Source organism: Lichenostomus cassidix, chromosome 22, assembly GCF_008360975.1.
Source record: "Lichenostomus cassidix isolate B80296 chromosome 22, HeHo_3.0, whole genome shotgun sequence".
Lineage (NCBI taxonomy): Eukaryota > Metazoa > Chordata > Aves > Passeriformes > Meliphagidae > Lichenostomus > Lichenostomus cassidix.
The window spans coordinates 3,359,547-3,383,242 of record NC_139502.1 but is presented as its reverse complement, the minus strand read 5'-3'; the positions used below and the strand labels follow the sequence as shown (position 1 = coordinate 3,383,242).

Genomic DNA, 23,696 nt, shown 5'->3' with positions numbered 1-23,696 from the left:
GCTGGGTTGGAGCAGATTCAGAGATGGGGTTGGAGCTGGGCTGGAGTTGGGTTGGAGCTGGGTTGGAGCTGGGCTGGAGTTGGGTTGGAGCTGGGTTGGAGTTGGAGCTGGAGTTGGGTTGGAGCTGGGCTGGAATTGGAGCTGGAATTGGGTTGGAGCTGGGTTTGGGCTAGCTTGGAGATGGGTTGGAGTTAGGTTGGAGCACAGTTGGAGATGGGGCTGGAGCTGGGCTGGGTTGGATTTGGAGATGGGTTTGGAATTGGAACTCGGTTGGAGCTGGGTTGGGGCTGGGGTGGAGCTGGGTTGGATTTGGGGTTGGAGCAGAGTTGGAGATGGGGTTGGAGTTGGGGCTGGGTTGGAGCTGAGTTAGAGTTGTAATTGGAGCTGGGTTGGAGAAGAGCTGGAGCTGAGTTGGAGCTGGGTCGGATTTGGCGTTGGAGCTGGGTTGGAGACAATGTTCGAGCTGGGCTTGGAGATGGTGTTGGAACCAATTTGGAGTGGGGTTGGAGCCAAGGTTGGGTCCAGGTTGGGCTGGAGCTGCTGTTCCTGTTTGTCAGCTCACCTCACCATGATCACCTCAACTTTCACAAGAACCACCTGGATCTTCACCAGAGCTTCTGTCCAATGGATCTCCAAGAGCTTCAACAAGGAGAACATCAACATTATAGCTTTTTTCCCCTTCAAATCAGAGAACAAACAACTTGCTGAATGTTCAAGGCCAGGCTGGACAGGGCTTGGAGCACCCTGGGATAGTGGAAGGTTGGATGACCTCAGAGGGCTTGTCCAGCCTAATCAATTCCACGATTCCCTGACTCCTCTTGCTGGGTGTCCCTGGCAGGGGGTGGAATGAGATGATCTGCATGGTCCTTTCTGTCCCAAAACACTCTGGAATTCTACAACTTCCCTCAAAGCCGAGCAGAAACAACAGCACAATCTCCTCACTTGGAGGAGGTTATAACATCCCAGAATTCCTGCAGAATTCCATGTGCAGCCCATTCCACGTGGAGAGCTTTTCCTGAAACAACACCAACTGCAAACCCAGCTTTCTTCTGCGGGTAACGAAGGACAGCGCGGAGAACAAACAAAAACACCTGGAGAAAAGGCTTGTGAGGGATGTCAGGAAGGGCCGAGCGCTCCATCCTCAATCCGTGTCCGTGACAGGCAGGGGATTAAACAGGAGATGAGTTACAGCTCCCCAAAGCGCGGCAGAGTGAGTTCCCCCCGCGCAGGCAGCGTGACAAACAGCGCCCGATGCGCAGGAATAAAAATAAAAATAAACCGTGGCTGAGATCAGGGCAGGCGTCACCGCTCGGATCTGCCACGGAAATCAGCTCTGGAGCTCGGGATGAGGATTTGAGATGTGTGGATTCACTGGGGTGAAAATTATGTGAAAACTATGAAACCTTAAAGAATAAAAAGTAGAGCTTGTGGAAAGTTTTTTTTTTAACTTTGGTGAAAAAAGGAAGAAGGAGAGGGCCGTTCCAGCTGTTTCCAAAGGAAAACACTCCCAGCAAGTTGAAAAAATTGAAAAAATTCTTGGGAACTTGGTTGAAAAAATTCTTAGGAAGTTTCAAAAATCAAACTCCGAGTTGTTTCCAGAAGCACAAGTGAGCTGTGCGCAGAGGACAGTGATTCTGAGAGGAGATCTGGAATTCTTCTGGAGCATTTCCACAGCCCCTGCACCTCCCCAGGCACTCAGAGACGGGGATGGAGTTATTTTCTCTTCCTCACTAATTTAGACAATGGAAAATCACAACAGGAATCAGGGAATCATGGAATTGGTTTGGCTGGAAAGATTAGGGTGGAATGATTAGGCTGGAAAAGCTGGAAAAGCCCTCTGAGGTCATCGAGTCCAAGCTGTCCCCTGCCAAGGCCACCACTGACGCATGTCCCCAAGTGCCACCTCCCCATGGCCGTCAAATCCCCCCGGGCATGGGGACTGCACCACTGCCCTTTCTGGAAAGAAATTCTCCCAATATCCAACTCCAGCCTCCTCTGGCACAACTTGAGGGCATTCCCAAATCCCAAGAAATCCCCCACTTCATCCTCGGGCTCCAAACTGCTGTCCTTCCCATTCAGGGTGCACAGACAATGTCCCCTTGTCCCATGAACAGGTGGCTCTGCCTTTCCTGTGGCCACCAGGGCTTCAAACCGCTTGCCCAAGCACCTGGGCTGAGTCTGGAATTGCCTGGAAGTGATTCCAGCTCCATCTGTGGATTTGCACCATCAGTGATCAAAATCATGGAATCCTGGAATGGTTTGGGTTGGAAAAGACCTTACATCCCACCCAGTGCCACCTCAGGGACACTCCTGCTGTCCCAGGGTGCTCCAGCCTGGCCTTGGACATTCCAGGGATCCAGGGACAGCCACAGCTCCTCTGGGAACTCTGATTTCCCAAATTGCTCTGAGGTTATGATCTGGAAAACCTCTTGAGATATCCCACAGGAATTGCTCGGAAAGGAACTGCCAGAGGTGTGTGAACTTGGAATATTCCAACATCCTCTCCATTCTGGTGCCTCCCTGCCCCTCTCCAGCTCGGCTGGAGATGATCTGGAACAAAAAACACACCAGTGACTAGGATTGGGAGAGTTTTCCAAGGAATTCCCCTGGATGCTGAATCCTGAGAAGGGCTGGTGTTGGAGTGGGAGTGAGAAACCTTCACCTTCTCCCCAGCAGCTTGGCTCCAAGCAGCTGAAATGAGGTGCTAAAAAGCTTTCAGAAGCAATTTACTTGTAATATTCCCATTTTCTCCGGGAAGAAAATGTCTGGGTTACCCAGGAGCCGGACACAGACAATTTTCCTGCTGGTGTTGGGGTTTATTTTCTTTTCTTTTCCAATAAGGCAGGGCTGTGAAGCAGAAATCTGACACCCAGCAGTGCCACCGTGGGCCTTTATCCCCATTTCCAAACCTTTTTTCTCCATTCCACGCCATCTCCCCTCTTCTAATCTTCCCTGACAGGAGCTGGCTGGAAGCAGGAGCAGGGAAAAGGCGTTTTTCAGGCTCGGAAAGATCCCTCAGCAGCTCCTCAGCCTGCTCAGGGTGAGATTCTCACACCCGCTCTGCTCCCGGAGCTGCAGCAGATCCATCCTGCCTGGGACAGGGACTGGGAGAGATGCCTGCTGATTTTTGCCTTTTCTTTTATGTACCATTTAATACATTTTTATACCCTTTTCCTATTTTCTCTACCCTTTATACACTCTCTGTACTCTTAGCTTACATCCTTGTGATTTTTGTAATTCAGTATTTAAGCTCAATTTTGGGGTCCTGCAAGGCAGAAAAACCAAACATTTTCAGTAAAAGGCCAGAGAGCTCTGAGCTATCAAAAATTGAGGTTTCAACCTTGGTTAAAATCTCTCTGGAAAATATTTTGTAAACTGGGCTTTAGCCTCATTTAGGGGTGGAGGTGGTTAGAATAGAGGGATAATTACTTCATTTATTAAGCTTCTTATTGGGGGATTTTAGGTAGATATGCAAATTTGCAAGGTCCATAAAATTTTATCCACGTTATACAGTGAGTGTGCATCTCGGTGTGTTCCACCTTTGCAGAGCTGTGCACCTAAAATCCTATTAAACACCAAAATAAAACCCTTTTACCCCTTTTAAACTCTGCCTGCCTCGTATTTCTACCAACCAAAGGCAACAGGAGCAGCAGCTGAGGGTTTGAATCACAACCATCCCAGCCTGACTCGGGAATTTTTCACACCTGGGAACGGAAGGGAATTTGCCACCCCTGAGAGCTCTGACACCTCTCGGAGTGACACGTTGGGAGCTCCAGGCTGGGAGCTGCTCTTTGCCAGGATGTCTTGACATTTAGAAGGCCCAGGAGAAATCCAAAATTCCTGTTTTCCCAGCACTGGATGCTTTTAGCCTTCCCCAGTGGCTGCTCCCAAAATTGGGAGAGGGATCTGGTTACTGGGGAAGGTGGAATTCTTCAGGTGTCGCTGCCTGTGGAATAATGGGATAAATGGTTTTAAACTGAAAGAATGGAAGGTTTATGTTGGATTTTAGGAGGGAATTCCTGGCTTGGAGGGTGGGGAGGGGCTGGGATGGAATTCCCAGAGAAGCTGTGGCTGCCCCTGGATCCCTGGAGTGTCCAAGGCCAGGCTGGAGCACCCTGGGATGGTGGGAGATGTCTCTGGGGTGGCACTGGATGGGATTTAAGGTCCTTCCAACCAAACCATCCTGGGAATATCCATGATTTAGTGGAATTTTGGGCTGCCTGTCCTGATTTTCCAGCTCTGGAGCCACAGATCTCCAGGTTCTCCCTACAAATGACTCCCAGATCCAACAGCACTCAACCATCCCAGCTGTCCCAAATGTTCCCAAAGCATCCCAAAGGTTCCTGAATGTTCCTCAAGATTCCCAAATATTCCCAAATGTTCCCAGATGTTCCCAAAGGTTCCCTAAGGTTCCCAAAGGGTCCCAAAGGTTCACCAAGGTTCCTAAATATTCCCAAATGTTCCCAAACGTTCCCTAAGGTTCCCAAAGTTTCCCCAAGGCTGTGGGACAGCACCACCAGGAGGACATCCTCCTTCCCCTGGATCATTAAAAAAATTTCCATTTCTGAGAGCAGCACACGGAATTTGGGGAGAAACCTTCAGAGGCAGAAGAGCAAATCCTCTGCTTCTCAATTTTGGAATTTCCTCTTCCATCTCTGGGAATAAGGCTAGAGGAGAAGGAGCTGTGACAGCTCCTCAGCACTCAGTCACACAAAACCCGCTGGGAAAGATGTTCAGGAAGTTGAAGGGACTGCCAGCACCTTTTTTAAAATCAGGGATTGGGATTTGCACAGCGGAAAGGAGGTTTGAAGGGCCTGAATTCCATTGGGTGCCAGTGGGATTTGGGTTCCTCACTTCCTGGGGTTGCTGCAGAAATCCCTGTCTTGTTCTGGAGTTGTGTTTCAGCCAGGAAAAGAACAGTTTGGGGTTAAACTGCTGAAATTGAGTTAATTTCTGAAGGAGGGAGGAGCTGAGAATCACTGAGTTATTCCCTGTAGAAGCTGAAAAGGAAGATTTGCATCCTCAGATTTTTTTTCTGAATAAAATGGAGTTACTTTGTGACTTTCTGAGCAAAAATAACTCTTCTGGACCAAATCCTCCTCCCACAGCAGCTCCTGTGGAGCCTCCAGAGATTCCAGTGCTGTTGCTCTGGATTTATCTGGATTTATCTGGATTTATCTGGATTTAATTGCCCCAATCCCTGAAGATGAGCTGAGGAATTTAAAATTCCTTGGAAAAACATGGAAAAACCTGCTCCAGGTCCTTGTGAGGAGCCCAAACTGCTGCTCATGTTTTGAGTAAAAATTGACATTTCCCGGAATTCCTTCTTCCAAGACAAGGCCCAGGGAAGCATCTCAGCACAGATCCCCTTTCCAGGAAAAATCTGCACTAGCAGGAATTAAAAAATAAAATTACAGCTCATTTCTGACTCATTTTAAGCCAAAAAATAAGAGAAATCATGCGTTTTCCTCTCCCTTTTGGTGCTGAGTAATTCACTTTTCCATCAGTATAAACCTGGAGCCATTTTTTTATGCACTCTTTAATCCATAGATTTTTTTTTTCCAGTGAAAGGCTCTGATCTGCTGAATATCTAAATCAATGCCAGCCGGTTGGAGGTCCAAGAGCTGGAGGGTTGAGTTTCCTGTCAGGTGGATTCACACGGACATGGATCACAGCATTCCCCCAGGGAAACTCCTGGAGAAAGGAGAATTAATTATTGGATTTTTCTGGCTGTGGTTTGGCTTGGCATCTCCATCACTACAAAATTAAGAAAAAAGAATTTTATTATTATTATTTTTTTGTATGTTCTCTGCATGGTTAGGTTTGTTCCCTCTAAAAGGGACAACCAGGATTGTCACATTCCATTGGGAATCTTCCATCCTTCCCTTCCCATCCACCCTGATCTCAATTCCCACATATTTTCCTCGTTTTTTGGGAGAAATGCTGAATTAACCGGAAAGCTTTGAAGGTCTCTCAGGTGGGCAAAGGGTTAAACCTTGGTCCCCACTGTGTCCCATCGAAATAAATTTAAATAAAAACCCCAAAATCCTGAATTAAAACAGATCCAGATTAAAAATTTGGGTTTGGATGGCTCAAAATCCCCATTTCCAGCCAAACTCAGGGTCTTTTCCACAGCCTAAATGTGCCAGTTTTACACATTTATACCAATTTTACCATGGAATGTTCCAGAACCATGAATGGATGAATTCATGGATGAGCCTGGGAACGGAGAGAGTTCAGGACTGGTCACTGCCATGCTGAGAACTTCCCCTGAGAAACTGGGAGAGTTTTAAATAATACAGAAAGATGGATAGAAAAATATAAATATATGGAAAAAAAGTATGCATATATGAATGTAGAGCTATAAATAAATATATAAAATAGAAATAATACATAAACATATAATATGTATAAAATATATGCTATATATAAAAAAATAAATAATATATCTAAAATATAAATAAACTATAACTATAAATATAAATATAAACATAAATATATATTAAAAAATACAGCTGGCTTCACCAAAGCCTCTCTAGCACGGGAATAAAACCTTCTGCCATTGCCAAATATTTTTAGAGGAATATGATAGTATGGAGAATATTTATCATATTATATATTATAAACATATATTATAATATTGATAATATCTAATTACTCATAATCAATATAAATTATATCACCCTCATTAACAACAATACAATAAATTATTAATATTAATAACAGATTCAGATGGATGCAGATAATGGACAGATAATGAATTACAGATTATTTTCCTTTGGTTCTGCCCAGTGATTCGACACAATCTGCTGTATTTCACAGCCAGGAATCCTTGTATTCCTGATCCTACAGCCCTAAATCCCTGTATTTCTGACCTTCCAGTCCCAAATCCCTGTATTCCTGATCCTACAGCCCTAAATCCCTGTATTTCTGACCCTAAACCCACAAATCCCTGTATTTCTGATCCTCCAGTCCCAAATCCCTGTATTTCTGACCCTACAGCCATGAATCCCTGTATTTCAGACCCTACAGCCCCAAATCCCTGGATTTCTGACCCCAAACCCATAAATCCCTGTATCTCTGACCCTACAGCCCCAAATCCCTGGATTTCTGACCCTACAGCCCCAAATCCCTGTATTTCAGACCCTACAACCATGAGTCCCTGTATTTCTGACCCTACAGCCCCAAATCCCTGTATTTCAGACCCTACAACCTTGAATCCCTGAATTTCTGACCCTACAGCCATGAATCTCTGTATTTCTGACCCCACAGCCCCAAATTCCTGGATTTCTGACCCTACAGCCAGGAATCCTTGTTTTTCTGATCCTCCAGTCCCAAATCCCTGGATTTCTGACCTTACAACCACAAATCTCCGTATTTCTGACCCTACAGCCCTAAATCCTTGTATCTCTGACCCTACAACCTTGAATCCCTGTATTTCTGACCCTAAAACCACAAATCTCCATATTTCTGACCCCACAGCCATGAATCTCTGTATTCCAACCTCACCTCTCTGCCCTGGGGTCAGATGACGCATCCAAATCCCCCTTTATCCTCAAACATCCCCAAAAAATCCTGTTTCCCAATTTTTTCCCTCCCCATTCCGGATCGGCAGCCTGGTGGGGCACAGGGAGGCAACACCTGGCGCTGGGAAATCCACAGCCTCCTGCGCCGAGAGGGAAAATTTATTCTGTTGATTATTTTTTGTGACTTTCAGTCCCCCCCAGCTGGCTGAGGAGTAATTTCCAGCACTGCCCGAGGCGTCCTCTGACTGGAGGAACAATCAAACTCCCCGGTGCCAAGGGAACGGCGCCAGATGAGCACATCTGGCTGCTCGTTCCCTGCTATTAATGTGGTTTTCGGGAGCTCGTTGACTCCTTGTTCCCAGAAGTTCCCAAAGGTCCTTGGATGAAACGGGCGGCAGGGAGGAACATTTGGAGGCTGCTGGTGGAACATTTGGAGAGGGGGAAGAACGACTCCGACAGCCAGGAGATCATTCCGGGATGGCTGGAGCTGAGGTGGGGTCATGGAATCACGAAATCATGGAATGGTTTGGGTTGGAAAAGACCTTAAATCCATCCATTCCCATCCCTGCCATGGTGGGACATCTTCTGCTGTCCCAGGGTGATCCCAAACCTGCCCAACCTGACCTGGGACACTTCCAGGGGTCTGCTGAGTCCGTGTCTTTCCCACCCTGGGAGCTCCAGATGAATCCCCCCAGTGCTGAGGGAAAGGGAATCATCCCTCCCACCCCAAAATCCCTCCCAAACCCAGCTCCAGGTGCAACATCTGCTGCTGGTTCCCCAAAAATCCACCCAGGGGCAGTTTCCATCATTAAAAGTCATGCAGGAGATGAATTTTTGGTCCATCAGGACCTGGATTTCAATTTGCCACCCCATGTGGCTGAGACCCTGAGCCATCCCGATGGATTGGGTGTCCCAGAAAATTCCAGAAGGATTGTTCCTTCTGGGCACTGATTACAGTGTTCCCCCAAGGAAACTTGTGGATATAGTTTAATTAATTGTTGGATTTTTCTGGATTGTTGTCTGTCGGGGCTGTTTGGGCAGACAATGGACATGGATTTCAGCTTTCTCCCAAGGAAACCTGTGGATAAAGCAGAATTAATTATTGGAATTTTCTGGATTGGATCTCCCAGACAATTCCAGAAAGATTGCTGTCTGCTTGGGCTGCTGGGGCAGACAATGGATATTTCCCTAAGGAAACTCATGGATAAAGTAGAATTATTAGTTGGATTTTTCTGGACTGGATCTCCCAGACAATTCCAGAAGGATTGTTGTCTGCTGGGGCTGTTTGGGCAGACAATGGACACTGATCACAGCGTTCCCCCAAGGAAACTCATGGATAAAGTAGAATTATTAGTCGGATTTTTCTGGACTGGGTCTCAGACAATCCCAGAAGGATTGCTGCCTGCCTGGGCCGTTTTTCCTGTACATTTCCACCAATCCATTAGTCACCAGCGCCATTCCCACGCCTCTGGAGATATCCATATCTGATTCCCGGAGCTCGATCGATTCCCAGCTCTGCTCCGAAGGGCACTGACTCATCCTGCGGAGCTCCAGCCGAGGAGCTGCTGATGAAAACAACATTTCACATTTAGATCCAGAGGATGGGGATGAGAAATGCTCCTCCAGCGCAGACATCCCGGGATCGTGAGCTGGATTCACAACGGGAAGGCTTTTCCTGCTGTCCTGATGCTGAACACACTGCCATCCCCATGGGGTCATTTTTTAGGGGATGGATTTGCTAAAAAAAAGGGGAATGGGTTCTCATGGCTGGAGGGGAGAAAGTTTTACAGTTTCTAGAAGGATCAAACCTGCAGGTCCTTCACAGTGACAGAGCACAGGGTTGGGTGGGATATTGGGAAGGAATTCCTGGCTGGGAGGGTGGGGAGGGGTGGGATGGAATTCCCAGAGAAGCTGGGAATTAATCCCAGCTGGGAATTTAATCCCATCCCTAGCTCCATCCCTGTGAGGGTGGGGAGGCCCTGGATCCCTGGAATTGTCCCTTCCAACCCAAACCACCCCGTGGTTCCGTGGTGTGCAGCTAGCAGCTATTCCACTGGAGGCACAACCTGTGGGAAAACTCCAGTGGGGAATTCTTTTTCCTGTATGAATGTTGGACAGGACAGAAGGGGTTTCTGGAGAGGGAAAGTTTCCTGAGGAGGAAATTTTTGGGGAGGGAAACTTTCCCCCTCCCACAGAAGGACACCACAACCCCGTTTTGTTCCTCTCTGAGTATTCCAGCTGGGATCTGAACTAGCCTGAGGAAATGAATCCCAAACCCTTGGAATGGTTTGGTTGGAAGGACCTTAAATCCCATCCAGAGCCACCCCAGGGACATCTCCCACCATCCCAGGGTGCTCCAGCCTGGCCTTGGACACTCCAGGGATCCAGGGGCAGCCACAGCTCCTCTGGGAATTCCATCCCATCCCTCCCCACCCTCAGACCTCACACCAGCCTGAGCTTTCCGAAACAACTCCAGACTCTCAAACTTCCAGAACCCATTTCTATTAATGCTAAAAGGATGAAAAACTGGCTGGAGGGAGAAAACTGCACATCCCAAGTGGAGAGCCATCCCTCTGTATGGATCAATAACGCCTGAGGAGCTCCTCTCCTGGAGCTCCCATGGATTTCCATTGGAATCTGATTCCAAGGGAGCCAGTGCCTCCTACTGAGGTGATTTCTCAGTTTTCTGGTATTTTTCTTACTAATTATGAAAACATATTTAATTTTTTTTTAAAAGCAAGAGCTGTCATATTAATGAGCATCTCAGTTTTGATGCCTGTTTGTCTTCCTACAGAGAAAAACCTCCGAGGACTTGAAATAAAACTAGGAAAATCACCCCCAAAGTCAAAATACACAAGGATGAACCGTAAAATCAGGTTTCATTTGATAAGCACATTTTTTTGTTTCCTCTTTCTGTGACCTCAGGAGCTCTTCTGCCCAACTCCACCTTGTCAGGATGCATTTGGTGTGAATCCAGAGCGATGGGGTGAGTGGGGTTGGTGGCTCTGGTAGAATTCCTTCTCCCTGACTGCAAACAGCTGCCAAGAATTTGACTCATATGTCTTAAAAAGACAGAGGTAAAGTGGTGTCATGCAGAGAATCTCTGGCTGCCACATCCCTGGAAGCATCCAAGGCCAGGAAAGGAACCTTGGGAGCCTGGAGGAGCTCAATCCTTCCAAAATTCCTTCTCCTTCTCTTGTGTTCCTTCATGGAAAACTCAGAGCTCTGGGAGTGTTTTGATTCTTCTTCATCCCAGGGAAGTCGTGCTACCAAAATTCCAATTCCACTAAAATTATTGTAATAAAAGAAACAGTGGAACACTGATTAATTTAATTTATTATGGATTTATTATGGATTTACTATGGAATTAATTTATTATTTATTATGGATTTAGTGGGCTTTATTCTGATTCAGGTCGGTAAGTGAAGGTTTTTGGGTAAAATCAGAATTTGGGACCATTATGCGAAATTTTCCGAATGGCTCCACCTTTTTTAATCCCATCCCTAACTCCATCCCGATCCAATCCAGCAATTAAACGCAGCAGGAAGAGAATGAACTGTGGGCTTGGACACAATTTTTAATGAGGATGTTTTCCAGGACTGGGGCCAAATGAGCCCAAATCCATCACTGCCCAGAGGTGAGAGTGGAGCTGCGACAGGAGAAAAGGAGAATCAGAAAGTTTCCCATTTGGACTCAACCCGAAGCATTAATTAGGACATTAATTTAATTTCCCTTCCTGTGTCAGCTTTTAATTAAGCCTTCATTTACCCTCTGATGTTGGCTTTGGGATTGCTGGAATTGCCATGGAGTTTGTGCAGCTCTGAGCCCGAGGGGGACTGGGCAGAGGGGACAAGGGGACACAGCTGTCACCTGGGCTGGTGGCCTTGGCAGGGGGAGGACAGCATTCCTGAGGCTGCTCCAAATCCCAAAACAAAAGCTCAGACCTTCCACTAACCCGGATCTCTGCAGATGCCCAAATTTCCCCCCATTTCGGCCAAAATTAACAAAGGAAAATTCCTCACGGTTCCTTCGTTAAATCCTCTCACTAAACCCAGCTCGTTAAATGCTAATATCTGGTGGCTTTTAATTCCTTACTCCTCGATTTCGACTTTTTAAGGCCTTCTTTTCATTCCAGGATATTGGATTTGATGGAACAACAATGGCTTTAGCAGAGCAAAAAATCTTTTCCCTAGATAATCTTTCCTGCTTCAGCACCACCGTCCTTCTCCCTTCCCATTGTTTGATCTCTCTCATTGTTTGAAATGTTCCTCATTTCCATCATGCAAAGAACACCCAGAGCCTCCCGGAATTCAGAATTACCTCAGCTGGGAAGTTTTATGGGAATTAATGATGTGGATGTGGATAAAGCACAAGACTGAGTTGGACAATCTGGATTGCAATCCCGTTTCTACCCCAGTCTCCCCAGATGATTCTGGAAAATCCATTTCAAGGGTTTCTTAGAGATTGGAATAACAATTTCCAACCAATTGGATTGGAATCCAATTCCTACCCCAGTCTCCCCAGATGATGCCGGAAAATCCATTTCAGAAAGATTTATGGGAATTAAGGAAGTGGATGGGAATAAAGCACAAGACTGAGTTGGATAATCCGGATTGCAATCCAGTTCCTTCCCCAGTCTCCCCGGATGATGCTCGAAAGGCCATTTCAGAAAGATTTATGGGAATTACGTTTTATGCAAATTAAGGAAATGGATGTGGAGAAAGTACAAGACTGAGTTGGATAATCCAAATTGCAATCCAATTCCCACCCCAGTCTCCCCAGATGACGCTGGAAAATCCATTCCAGGGGTTTCCGAGAGATTGGAATAACAATTTCCAACCAATTGGATTGGAATCCAATTCCTACCCCAGTCTTCCCAGATGATGCTCGAAAATCCATTTCAGAAAGATTTATGGGAATTAAGTTTTATGGGAATTAAGGAAGTGGATGTGGAGAAAGCACAAGACTGAGTTGGATAATCCGGATTGCAATCCAGTTCCTACCCCAGTCTCCCCAAATTGTACTGGAAAATCCATTCCAGGGGTTTCTGAGAGATTGGAATAACAATTCCCAACCCCTTAAAAGGATCCATTCCTAATCTCTGAGGAAGGCTGGAAATCCTTCTCCACCCTACACAAAAATTTTGGTTCAAGCAAGAAACAGAACAAACTGTTGGATCCATGGAAAATGGGGAGAGTCCTTAATTTCCCAGAGAAAATCAAGGATCACTGGAATGCCCCAGACCAGGCTGGATGGGGATGGAATTTGTCCCTAAAATCCCTTCCAGCCCCAATCATTCCATGTTTCTATCATTCTGTGTTCCCACAGAAATCTCCACTCCAACACTTCCAGAAAAATCTCACCAGCAGAAAAGAAAATCATTGCTAAAACACCAAATCTTCCCATCCTGGAAGAAATCAGTGGATCACCACCGGGGGATTTTCCAATCATTCCATGTTTCTACAATTCTGCATTCCCACAGAAATCCCCACTCTGGCGTTTCCAGAAAGATCTCACCAGCAGAACAGAAAATCATTGCTAAAACACCAAATCTTCCAATCCTAGAAGAAATCAATGGATCACCAATGGGGGATTTTCCAGCCCAGTAAAACCAGTAGGAATCCACTGAGGAATTCAACAGAGACAGAATTCTCCTGGTCACATTCCTGCAGTTCCAGCAAAGAGGTTTTTGCATCTCTCCAACGTGGCTCAGCAAAATCCCTTCCCCTCTTTCCAGGAAATTTGGCCAAACACGAACTTTGGCAGGAGGGCTGTGGAGGATATTCAAGTGAATTATATTCTCTCGTGCAAAATTAAGAGAGGAATCAGCTAAAAATCATTTTAATCAAGGAAACAAATGGGAAGGGGACTGGAATGATCCCTTGCAGACTGCTTTTGACATTTGTGGATTTGTTTCGTGTTCCCTCTCGCTCGATAAACTGAAGGATGACTGAGTTCATTTCACAGGAGATGGATTGGATTTTCTCCTCGCAGCTCTGCCCTGTCCATGGAATTCAACTGGAAAAAAATAAATAGAAATCCCTGTGCTTTAAAAAAATCCTGAATTTTGCATTATTGGGTAGGGGGCAAAACAAAAAAACCCCAAAAAAACCCCAAAACCCAAATAAAACTAAAAAGAAATAAAAAATAAAATAAAAACTAAAACTAAAACAAACCAAATAAAACTAAAAATAACTGAAGTCAAAACAAAACCAAAAAACAAACAAAAAAAAACCCGAAATGAAACTAAAAATAAATAAAACTGAAACTAAAAATAAATAAAATGAGAGTGGCACAGGCACTGCCCGTGGTAGAGGTGATTTTCTGATGAGTTTGGGGAATATTTGGGGGAAATTTAAAGCAAATCTGCACCCAGACCCAGCCATGAAACCCAAATGGAAAAGTTTAATTCATATACAAGCTGTCACCCAACCCAAAATATCGAATTTTTTGTGGAGTGGGAACAAAATCAAGGAGGAAAGCAAAGTTGACAAGATGGAAATCAGGGTGGGAAAAAGTGGGGTGAAAATAACACAAGAAAAGCCATTGAGGCTCAGATCTGGATGAGGATTTTTCCCTCCCAGTCTAATCCAGAAAGTTCCTCACCGCTGGGCTCGGTGCCTTTGGGGCAAAGAGGCTTCTAAATATTGTGGGAAAATGGGTTTTTTCATATTTTTCTGCATCCTCAAGCATCAAAGAAATCGATGTCAGGGCAGGGTTTATGTCAGGGCAGCCCCACCACAGCCTCTGCTGCAACTGGCGAGAAAAAGGAAGAACAAAGCAGGGAAAAGAAATAAAACTAAAATTGAAACTAAAACTAAAAAAAACCCAAATAAAGCTAAAAAGAAATAAAACTAAAATAAAAACTAAAACGAAAATGAATCCAAAACTAAAGCTAAAAAAACCCAACACCCCGAATAAAACGAAAAATAAATAAAACTAAAATCAAAACCAAAACTAAAACTAAAACTGGAAGTAAAAATAAAAAATCCAAATAAAATGAAAAATAAATAAAACTAATATCAAAACTAAACCTAAAACTAAAACTAAAAAGCCAAATAAAACTAAAAAAAAACCCTGAAGCTAAAAATAAATAAAACTAAACCCAAAACCTGTTTATTCCTGGCAGAGATGGAAAACAGGGAGAGGAAGAGGCTCTCCTGCCACCCAGGAGGTCCTTCCATGGATCAGGCATTAATTCCCTTGAGGATTTTGGGAGATGGAAGATAAACATGAGCCTTTTATCCATTAAATCTCTGTTTTTTACACTTTTGTGCTCTTTTTGTAGTTTTAAGTGTTGAGGTGAACAGGGAAACACATTTTATTTATTTGTGGGCACGAGAGGGAGGATAAAGCCAAAGTAAATCCAGACCCAAAATCTTGGCTCTACAATTCCATCCGTGCACAAGGCTGACTCCAAAACCAGAGCAGAAAACATCAGGGAGAAAATTTCAACCAGGTAAACAGAAAAATATCAATACAAATATTCCCGTGAAGGTTTTTTCCCGCCAGGATTTCTTCATTCCCCCGCTGGCAGCAGGTGACGATGGCACAACAAGGAAATCGCCAGCAGGAATTTGCAAATTGGCTTCGCCATTTAGCACGGGAAGGTTGTTCAAGATTTAGCAGATCCGTTGCCAAAAAACTACTTTGGGAAATTATATTTTTTTTTCTTTCCCTCTGACACCTCAGCCCAGGCTCATTGGAATGCTGGGAACGCTCAGTGCAGACGCTGAGGACACTGAATTATTGAATGCTTCACACCTCGCTGAGCCCAGACCCTGCACAGCCAAGGGGAGTTGGGTGCAGCTCCTTCATCCAAAAATTTCATCCATAGCTCCATTCTGAGGGGGATGAGACAGGCCCTGGGAAATACTGGGAGAAAAATTGGAAAAACTGAGGAGAAATTCCTTTTGCCAGCCCCTCCCTGCCCCTCACACACCCAATTCCAGCTTTTCCAGCCCCAATAACGCTCCAGTCTGTGACCTCCAGGCTCTCAATTCCCTCCCTTTTCTCCTTGAAGATTTTCAAAGAATCCCAGAATGGTTTGGGTTGGAAATGACCTTCAAGTCCCACTCCCTGTCAAGGGTTTCTTCCACCATCCCAGCTTGCTCCAAGCCCAGTCCAACCTGGCCTTGGACACTTCCAGGGATCCCAGCTTCTCTGGGAATTCCATCCCAGCTCCTCACCACCCTCACAGAGAAGAAATTCTCCCCAATTTTTTATCTAAACCTGCTACCTTTCTGTTTAAAGCCACAACTTTGAGAGTGGCAAAATCCCAAAGCCTCCTGTAAATTGGATGAATCTCAAGGATTCTTGCTCCTTCTCTCTCTCCTCCTGCTCAGCCTCAGCTCCAAGCATCTTGTGGCCCAAAACTCCATGAAAAAATGAGGAATAAAGATCAAAAAGTCACCCTCGCCCCTCTTGGCCACTCTCAGAATCCCACAGAGCAGATTCTGAGAGGACTCTGCAGCACAGGAACCTGGCATGTTGAGAAAAGCCATTTTTACACTCCCGAAAAAGCATTTTTTTCCCTGGAAATAAATGCACAGCAGTGAGTTACAAAGGCTCACTTGAGCAATTAATCATTCCTGGAGCACCCCAGGCCATTGCAGCCACAGCTGGGATTATGCATTCCAGACACTCTGCGCTTTCCACTGGAATAATAAACATTTTCGGGAATATTCAACAGCCAAGGCGCTGAGTTAGGCAGAACCCGAAGTTTTGTCAGAATGACATTATCATAAAATCATTGGAAAAGTCCTCCGAGGTCATGGAATCCAAATGTTCCCCCAGACAAGGCTGATGCTGACCCCATGTCCCCAAATGCCACATCCACACCTTCCTTCTGACCCAATGTCCCCAAGTGCCACATCCACACCTTCCTTAAACACTTCCAGGGCTCTTAAATCACTCGGAAAATCTTGGCTCAAACATCTTAATGAAGGGAGATGCAAGACCAGTGGTCCAACACGTGCAGGAATTAATTTTAATTAATTTGATAAAGTTGAAAAGCACCCGCGGAACACCCGGCAGGACAAAAAGCACCTCTTTTTATATTTTTTAAAAGAACTCTAGCGCATCTTCCCTCTTCATCTGCCTCGTCTCACCGAGCAAAACCCGTGTAAAGGCAATTAAAGGCCATTTGTCACTGGGTAGAGCTAACACCGAAATGCTTCTGGTCTGCTCACGGCTCACTCGCTGCTCCTCTGAGTCACAAATCACAATAACCCTTCCGTGGAAATCGTGAGAGAGAAAGCCGAAATCCTGCCGAACTCAATGGGCTGTTAAATAGTTGACAATATTCTTTATAGGAACCACGAATAGTTAATTAATCCCCAAATACGAATGGTGAGCATGAATAATTACCACCATAGATCCCAATCAGGAGATCTGCAGCGAGCATTAATTGGCATTGCTTCGTGTACAAAACTCATGCCAGCTGCAAGGCTGGTCCTAAAGGGTTTGGCTTGGACTAAAAATGTGGGAATCTCAGAGGAGAACATCTCAGTGCTGTGCCCAACATGCCACTGACTTGAGGTGAAATTGTAATTTTTTCCCCCCTATCATTTTACCTGTTTGGGTTACTTTTGTCTGTTTCAACACATACAAAGGGTTTGTCTATTCCTTCATTTTCATCACTATAAGAACCCCTTCCCTTCCCTTCCCTTCCTTTCCCTTCCCTTCCCTTCCCTTCCCTTCCCCAAATTACTAATTTGTGGCTCAAAGAGCATTTGAATTATCCAAGAATCTGGGAATTTGTGCTTTCAGCCGATCCATTCCTTCCCATTCCCGTTCCCGTTCCCGTTCCCGTTCCCGTTCCCGTTCCCGTTCCCGTTCCCATTCCCATTCCCATTCCCATTCCACTCTGGCATTTCCAGGCTGGTGTTTTTCTCTTCCATGGGCAGAACTTTCCCCCAAGTTTTGAGCCGCTGAGCTGTGCCCTTCAGAAGTTCTCGCACGACACAAATCCAAACAAGCAGCCGCCGTGGTGGGGAGTGCAGGGAATTCCTCCATCCGTGAATATTTGCACATCCTTGGATGAGAGATATCAGTGCTACCGAGAGTTGTTATTAATCCAAGCCCACCGAGACTCTCCCGCCAGGCAAACGCCGCTCGCGATGTGTCTTGGCGCTGTCTTGGCGTCCCACCAAGTGTCACTCAGGCTTTATCAAATCCTGGCTCCTTGCTCAGCACGCAAAGCCTGGCAGAGCTGGGAGGGGTTTGGATGATCCAGGTGGGAGGCAAAGCTCAGACAGGAGGAGAGACCCTCCCATGTTGTCACAAAGATGTCACAGCTTGACACGGCGCACTGGGGTGGCAGCAGGATTGGCCCTTTGGGAGCTTCACTCCCAGTGTGCTCTCTGGAGCTTGAAGGTGACTTTTCCGATTCAAGCTGCTCAGCTGCCTGAAGATAAACTCAGTTTGAAGATTTCCTGGTTCAGGATCATGTGGCTCATCATTCCTTAGGAAACTCATTTTGCGTTCTTTTGAATCTAAACATCATCTCAAGGTCAACCATCCTTTACAACCCATCCATTCTTTCCAACCCAAATACCTTTTCCAATCCCTCCATCCTTTCCAATCTATCCATCCATCCATCCATCCATCCATCCATCCATCCTTTCAAACCCAAACACCCTTTCCAACTCAACCATCTTTTCCAACCCAACCACCCTTTCAAATCCAACCATCTTTTCCAACCAAATCAATTTCTTCAATCCAACCACCATCTCCAACCCAATCACCCTTTCCAGTCCGGCCACCCTTTGCAATCCAACCATCCTTTCCAACCCAAACAACATCTCCAACCCAACCACCCTTTCCAGCTCAATAATTCTTCTCAGCACCAACCCATCCATTCTTTCCAAACCAACCACCCTTCCCATCCCATCCCATCCCATCCCACCCCAACCCACAGCAAACCAGCACCACTGATCCCACAAATATTCCCAAAGCCTTGGAGCTGCCCACATCCAGCTCCTGACCCTTCTGTCCTCTCTAATCGGTGCCTCTGAGCAATTCTGATGGCTGAGATTTGAAACCTCACCTCAACTGACTGACAGAACCCCTTCAATAGAACTTCAGCATTCCATGACCTCTCGTGCATCTTTTGTCTTTCAAAACACAGCCAGGTGCTGCAGGAGGGAATATTTGAGGGCTTGGAAATGGTTTCTTCCCCTTTTGCTGCCGCGGTGTCCGTGGGGAGCCGAGCGCCAGGATGTGCTGCACAAATCCATTTGTTACAGTAAACAGCCCCAGGCAAGCGCCTGCACTCCTGGACCTTGGGGGGATTCCTTGGAGGATTTGCTCCTCCTTGCAAATTTAAAGATGTGAACTCAGGAGGGACCAGAAGCTTCTTCCTGGCCTGAGGCCAACCATGCAAAGTGTACAAACAGACACTGACAGTTTTATACACAACACCGAGAAAGAAACAATAAAAATAGCTAAAACAAATAATGCTTGAAGTAAACTGGACAGAGGGTCAGCCATCACTTCATGGAATGGAATCATGGAATGGTTTGGGTTGGAAGAAACCTTAAAGATCACCCAGCTCCACCCCTTGCCATGGGCAGGGACAACTTCCCCCAGGCCAGGTGTCTCCAAGCCCATCCAACCTCGAACACTTCCAGAGACAGGAATCCTAAAGGTCTCTACCAACCAAAATTACTCATTAAGTTTATGATTAATTAAATTTAGAGGCAGCTCTCACTCTGGGCGACTCCTCTGACCTCCTGCCAGTAGCAAGGCCAGGACCAACCTCGGTGTGTGTTTTATTTGAACTCTGCTCACCAAATTCCCCACCTTTCCGCTGAGGCTGGGACTGGCAGGGCACCGCAGCAGGAGTTTCCTTGTAGGAGCCTGACTTTAATTTCCCTTTCCAAAGCCCCCATCGCCTTCCCCATTAAGGTCATGTCAGATAAGCTCTATTTAAGGCTTTAGCAGCTGTGAAAGTAAAAATAAATAAGCTAAACCTCTCCGGCAATGCCGGGACAGGCTGAGCCTGACCCTATTATTTCCCTGACACGAATTCCATTAAAATCTGGAGTCTCACAGAGATAAGTTCCTATTGAAGACCAGGCATGTCAGTGAAATTCCAGCAGAGCCTCGAGTCAATGGCCAGTTCAGCCCCCCTCGTCCTTGAAATAATGACTCGGCCACAGCGGCTGCGAGTTTGGAGTGTCACACAGAGCAGCACAAAGTGGTTTTTCCAGAAGCTGTCCCTGGAGGAAGGCTGCGGGCAGAGGGAGGAAATGAGGCTGACATCATGCTCGACAGCAAGCACTGCTGGATTTACTCTGCTTCTACAGCATGGGAGGGGTTTCGACAAAATTCAGCTGCTTTTTGGGGCATGAAAAAATGCCAGATCTTCAAGAGGCACATAAAAATTATATTAAAAAAAAAAAGCCAACCCAATATCTGGTAATAATCCCATTTTTCCTGGTGTTTATAACAACAGCAGCAGGGAGCTCTCACGTCATGGTCCAACTTCTTTTCGATTTTCTTGACCTCAACGTCCACCAGCTGCACAGAGCAATAAAGTGCTGTCTCAGACACGGCCTAATTAGCCCTGAAAAATCAGATTCATCCAAAGGAACAGCGCAGGGAAGATCCAGTTCCCATCCCAGAACCCCCAGCATCAGTTTGGGATAATTAACGTGACGAGGCCGGGTCTGGTCTGGTCCCCCTGTGCAGCGAGCATCAGCCACCACCAATTTAACTCCGCCAGAGAGAATCTGTCAAGTTATTTCCGGGGTTAACAACTCAGACTGTTTAAAATATAAATTCCATGTCTGGCCTGAACTTGGCTGCTTTCAGGTTCCCACTCTTGGGCCTTGTGATGCTTTTGTCAGACACATTAAACAGCCTGGATGATCAGAACCATCCTCCCCACGTGGACAAACCACATCAAGTTACCTTTGGAAGGATTTTTTTTCCCTCAAATTAAGGTAACGAGGACTAAACCACACCAGGGCTGGGAGAACCTGAGCAGAGAAGGCTTTCAAAGGCACAAAGGAGCAGTTAAATGCTCGTTTCCCCACTGAAAATCACGGGCCCCTGGGTGTTCTGCTCCATTTGTGGAACTTTGAAAGTCTCCTCCCCTGTCTTGGACAGATTAATGGGAAATAATAAAAATATCATTTAAACGTGGAGTCTCAGGGAGCTGATTCAGCTCCCAGCCCTGGCTGCCACAGTTGTCAGTAAATTAGGGAGAAAAGAAACACAAAACGATCCTTTCCCAGGTCCTCCAATTACTCCAGGGTGGTTCAACGAGCAATTTTCCACCTGGATGAAGGGAAAAGCTCTCAAAATTTTGATACACAGAGCTGCCTGAGCTGCTCAGGTGCAGTTTAACTCCTTCTGGATCTGCCTCGCTCCTCAGTCCCACTGGGATGGTCACGGATTGCAGAGCATTCCAGTGGTTCCCTCATCCTCAGCAAAGCAGCTTTGGTGTTTTCATGTTGTAAATGTGAAACCTTGAACTCTGAGAGGTTTCAGACCTCATGGGCAGGGATGGGTGGGATATTGGGTGGGAATTCCTGGCTGGGAGGGTGGGGAGGGGCTGGGATGGAATTCCCAGAGGAGCTGTGGCTGTTCCTGGATCCCTGGAATGTCCAAGGCCAGGCTGGAGCAGCCTGGGATGGTGGGACGGGTGGCACTGGGTGGGATTTAAGGTCTATTTCCAACCCAAACCATTCAATTATTCCCTTTTTTATTTACATCCATGATCACACCCCTTTCCAGCCCATTTTTACATTTTTACACCTTTTACATCTCTGGCTCTTGCTAGTTCACCTCCAAAAATTTCAGGGACAAGGGAATGGGAACTTCTCAAAACCAGCTTTGCTGTGTTCCAAGGAAAAAGAGAGAACCTTAACAGCCAACAATTTCATTGGGAAAAGGAATCCTCACTCCATTGAGAAAGGGAATTCTTTCTTAATTGAGAGAAGAAATCTTTTTTAGCTCTTTTTCTGCATGGGAGGTCCGAGGTCCAGACCCAGGAGAACAAAACCCCTCCCACTCCCCAGGACAACTGTGCTTAATGAGGCAGCTGAGGTCTAACGCCCCCAGCACTCATTGGTTTGATGGTCACAGTTGTCCATTTCTGATGGAAAATTTGTGCTGATTTCATGGTGGCTGCTTGGAGAAAAGTCACCTCACGCCACGGTGGTTTTGTGGCTGGGGGGCAAGTGGAGAACAATGATTTAATTAGGTTTCTGTAATAACATCTTGATTTCCAAATGGCTGCCCAGATGTGTTAGCAGGGAAGGATTTCAATTACTGTGTTTCCATTAATTCTGTGACTTTAAGGCTGGAGAAAGGCTGAGATCAAAAACTAAACCAGGAGCTCTTTGTCCACAGACTGTATAGCATGCACTGAATGTATTAAATTAATACGTGTGTTAATTAATTAAAATAATTAATTAAATCAACAGAGCACCTCATTCTTAATTTCCCTGCTGCCTCATCCACGTGAAAAATCCAAACCCATACCAGAATGAGGGAATCAGGTTGGAAAAAACCCTTAACATCATCAAGCCCAGCCATTAACCTGTAACTAATTAGTGCAAACATTTGTGTTGGTGATGACGCTGCCAAACCGAGGCCACCAATCACAGACACAACCCTGAGGAGAGGAGTTTCCTGGTGCTGGATCTGTTCCCACCATTCCGGCTGCAGACGAAGGGAAAGGTCAGCCAAGATTCTTGATTTTAACTCCCCACTCCATTCTCCAAAATCACAAAATAGACACTGTCGGCCAACACAAATCCATGCAATAATTGGGATATTTGGCCTGGGAATTTCGGGAGATGGAATGAGCATGATTTACTGAGTTTTGGTGATCTGTCTTGTCCTTAGGGCTTGGTAAGGCTGTTCATGGATGTGTTGGGATCAGCCTGTTCATGGATCTGTTGGGGTCAGGCTGTCCATGGATATATTGGGGTCAGCCTGTTATGGATCTGTTGGGGTCAGGTGGTCATAGATGTGTTGGGGTCAGCCTGTCTGTGGATGTATTTGGGTCAGGCTGTCCGTGGATATATTGGGGTCAGCCTGTCCATGGCTGTGTTGGGGTCAGGCTGTCCTGTCCATGGCTGTGTTGGGGTCAGCCTGTTCATGGATATATTGGGGTCAGGCTGTCCATGGGTGTGTTAGGATCAGCCTGTTCATAGATATATTGGAGTCAGGCTGTCCATGGGTGTGTTAGGATCAGCCTGTTCATAGATATGTTGCTGTTACCAGAACTACCAGACCAAATAAAACCTCAATAGACCCCAAAAAAACCCCAACCAGCAGCTTCTGCCTCCTAATTCCTCATTAGAGTGTCAAAGCCTTAGCTCAGCTCAGCTCGTCCTGCTGTACCCTCACTCCATCTGCTCCTGTCTCTAATTTCAACGTCAAGCGAAATAAACAGAATTCCTGAAAATGTGAAAAAAAAAAATCTGATATTTCCAAGTTCCTTTGTCTCCTTGAAGACTTTGCACCCTCCTGTTTGGCACAGGCAGCTTTCCAAGCTGGTTTTATTAGGGAATACTACAAACCGGAGAACTCGGCGCCCTCCTGGAGAGCTCTCGTAAAGCTCCATGGTTGGATGGAAGCTGGAACAGATGGGAGAGCTCCTCCAGGCTCTGCATTAACCCTGCTGTTCCCTGACTGGGGGCCAACAACACTTTCACAAAGTACAGAGCTAAAAATACACCTCCGAACCGGAGACGATCCAAAGCTTTCAATAAACGCCGACACGACGGGTGACCACGGGTGACATCCTCCTGCTAGGATGACAAACAGCTCCTTCCGTGGAAAGGCAGGAGTTTCAGCTTCTCCGTGGCTGGAGGAGGGGAGGTGTTCAAGGGGAAGCTGTTTTGAGGGGATTTGGTGGTTGTTGGTCCGTTGCAGCTGGAATCCTTCAACCATCACCTCATTACACGGGGAGCAGAGCCCAGAGAGCACAGCGAGGGCCGTGATTGGGGTGGAGAAGTGGAGCAGAATTCCCGGGGGGAGATTTGCCATGCTCCACTTGGTGCTGCTCGATAAAAAAAAAATCTCCATTTTTGCTGCCGAGTGCACACATTCCCATCAGATTCCAAAGGAGATGGGAGTGTCCAGAATCCTTTAATCTCAGACTATTTGGGGTTTTCAATGCCCACCTTCCCTCCCTGCCACACAGGG

The 23,696-nt window shown here is 46.2% G+C and overlaps 1 protein-coding gene across 1 annotated transcript in view; it reads right to left on the bottom strand.

Moving 5' to 3' along the window:
- The window catches only part of LOC146428051 (protransforming growth factor alpha-like), a 38,291-nt gene extending 37,628 nt beyond the window's left edge, over positions 1-663 (bottom strand). Inside the window, exon 1 of the mRNA XM_085080481.1 lies at positions 563-663. Within this exon, the coding sequence (XP_084936607.1) occupies positions 563-663 (101 nt within the window). The remainder of the gene's footprint in view (positions 1-562) is intronic.
- Between the last annotated feature and the right edge of the window lie 23,033 nt (positions 664-23,696).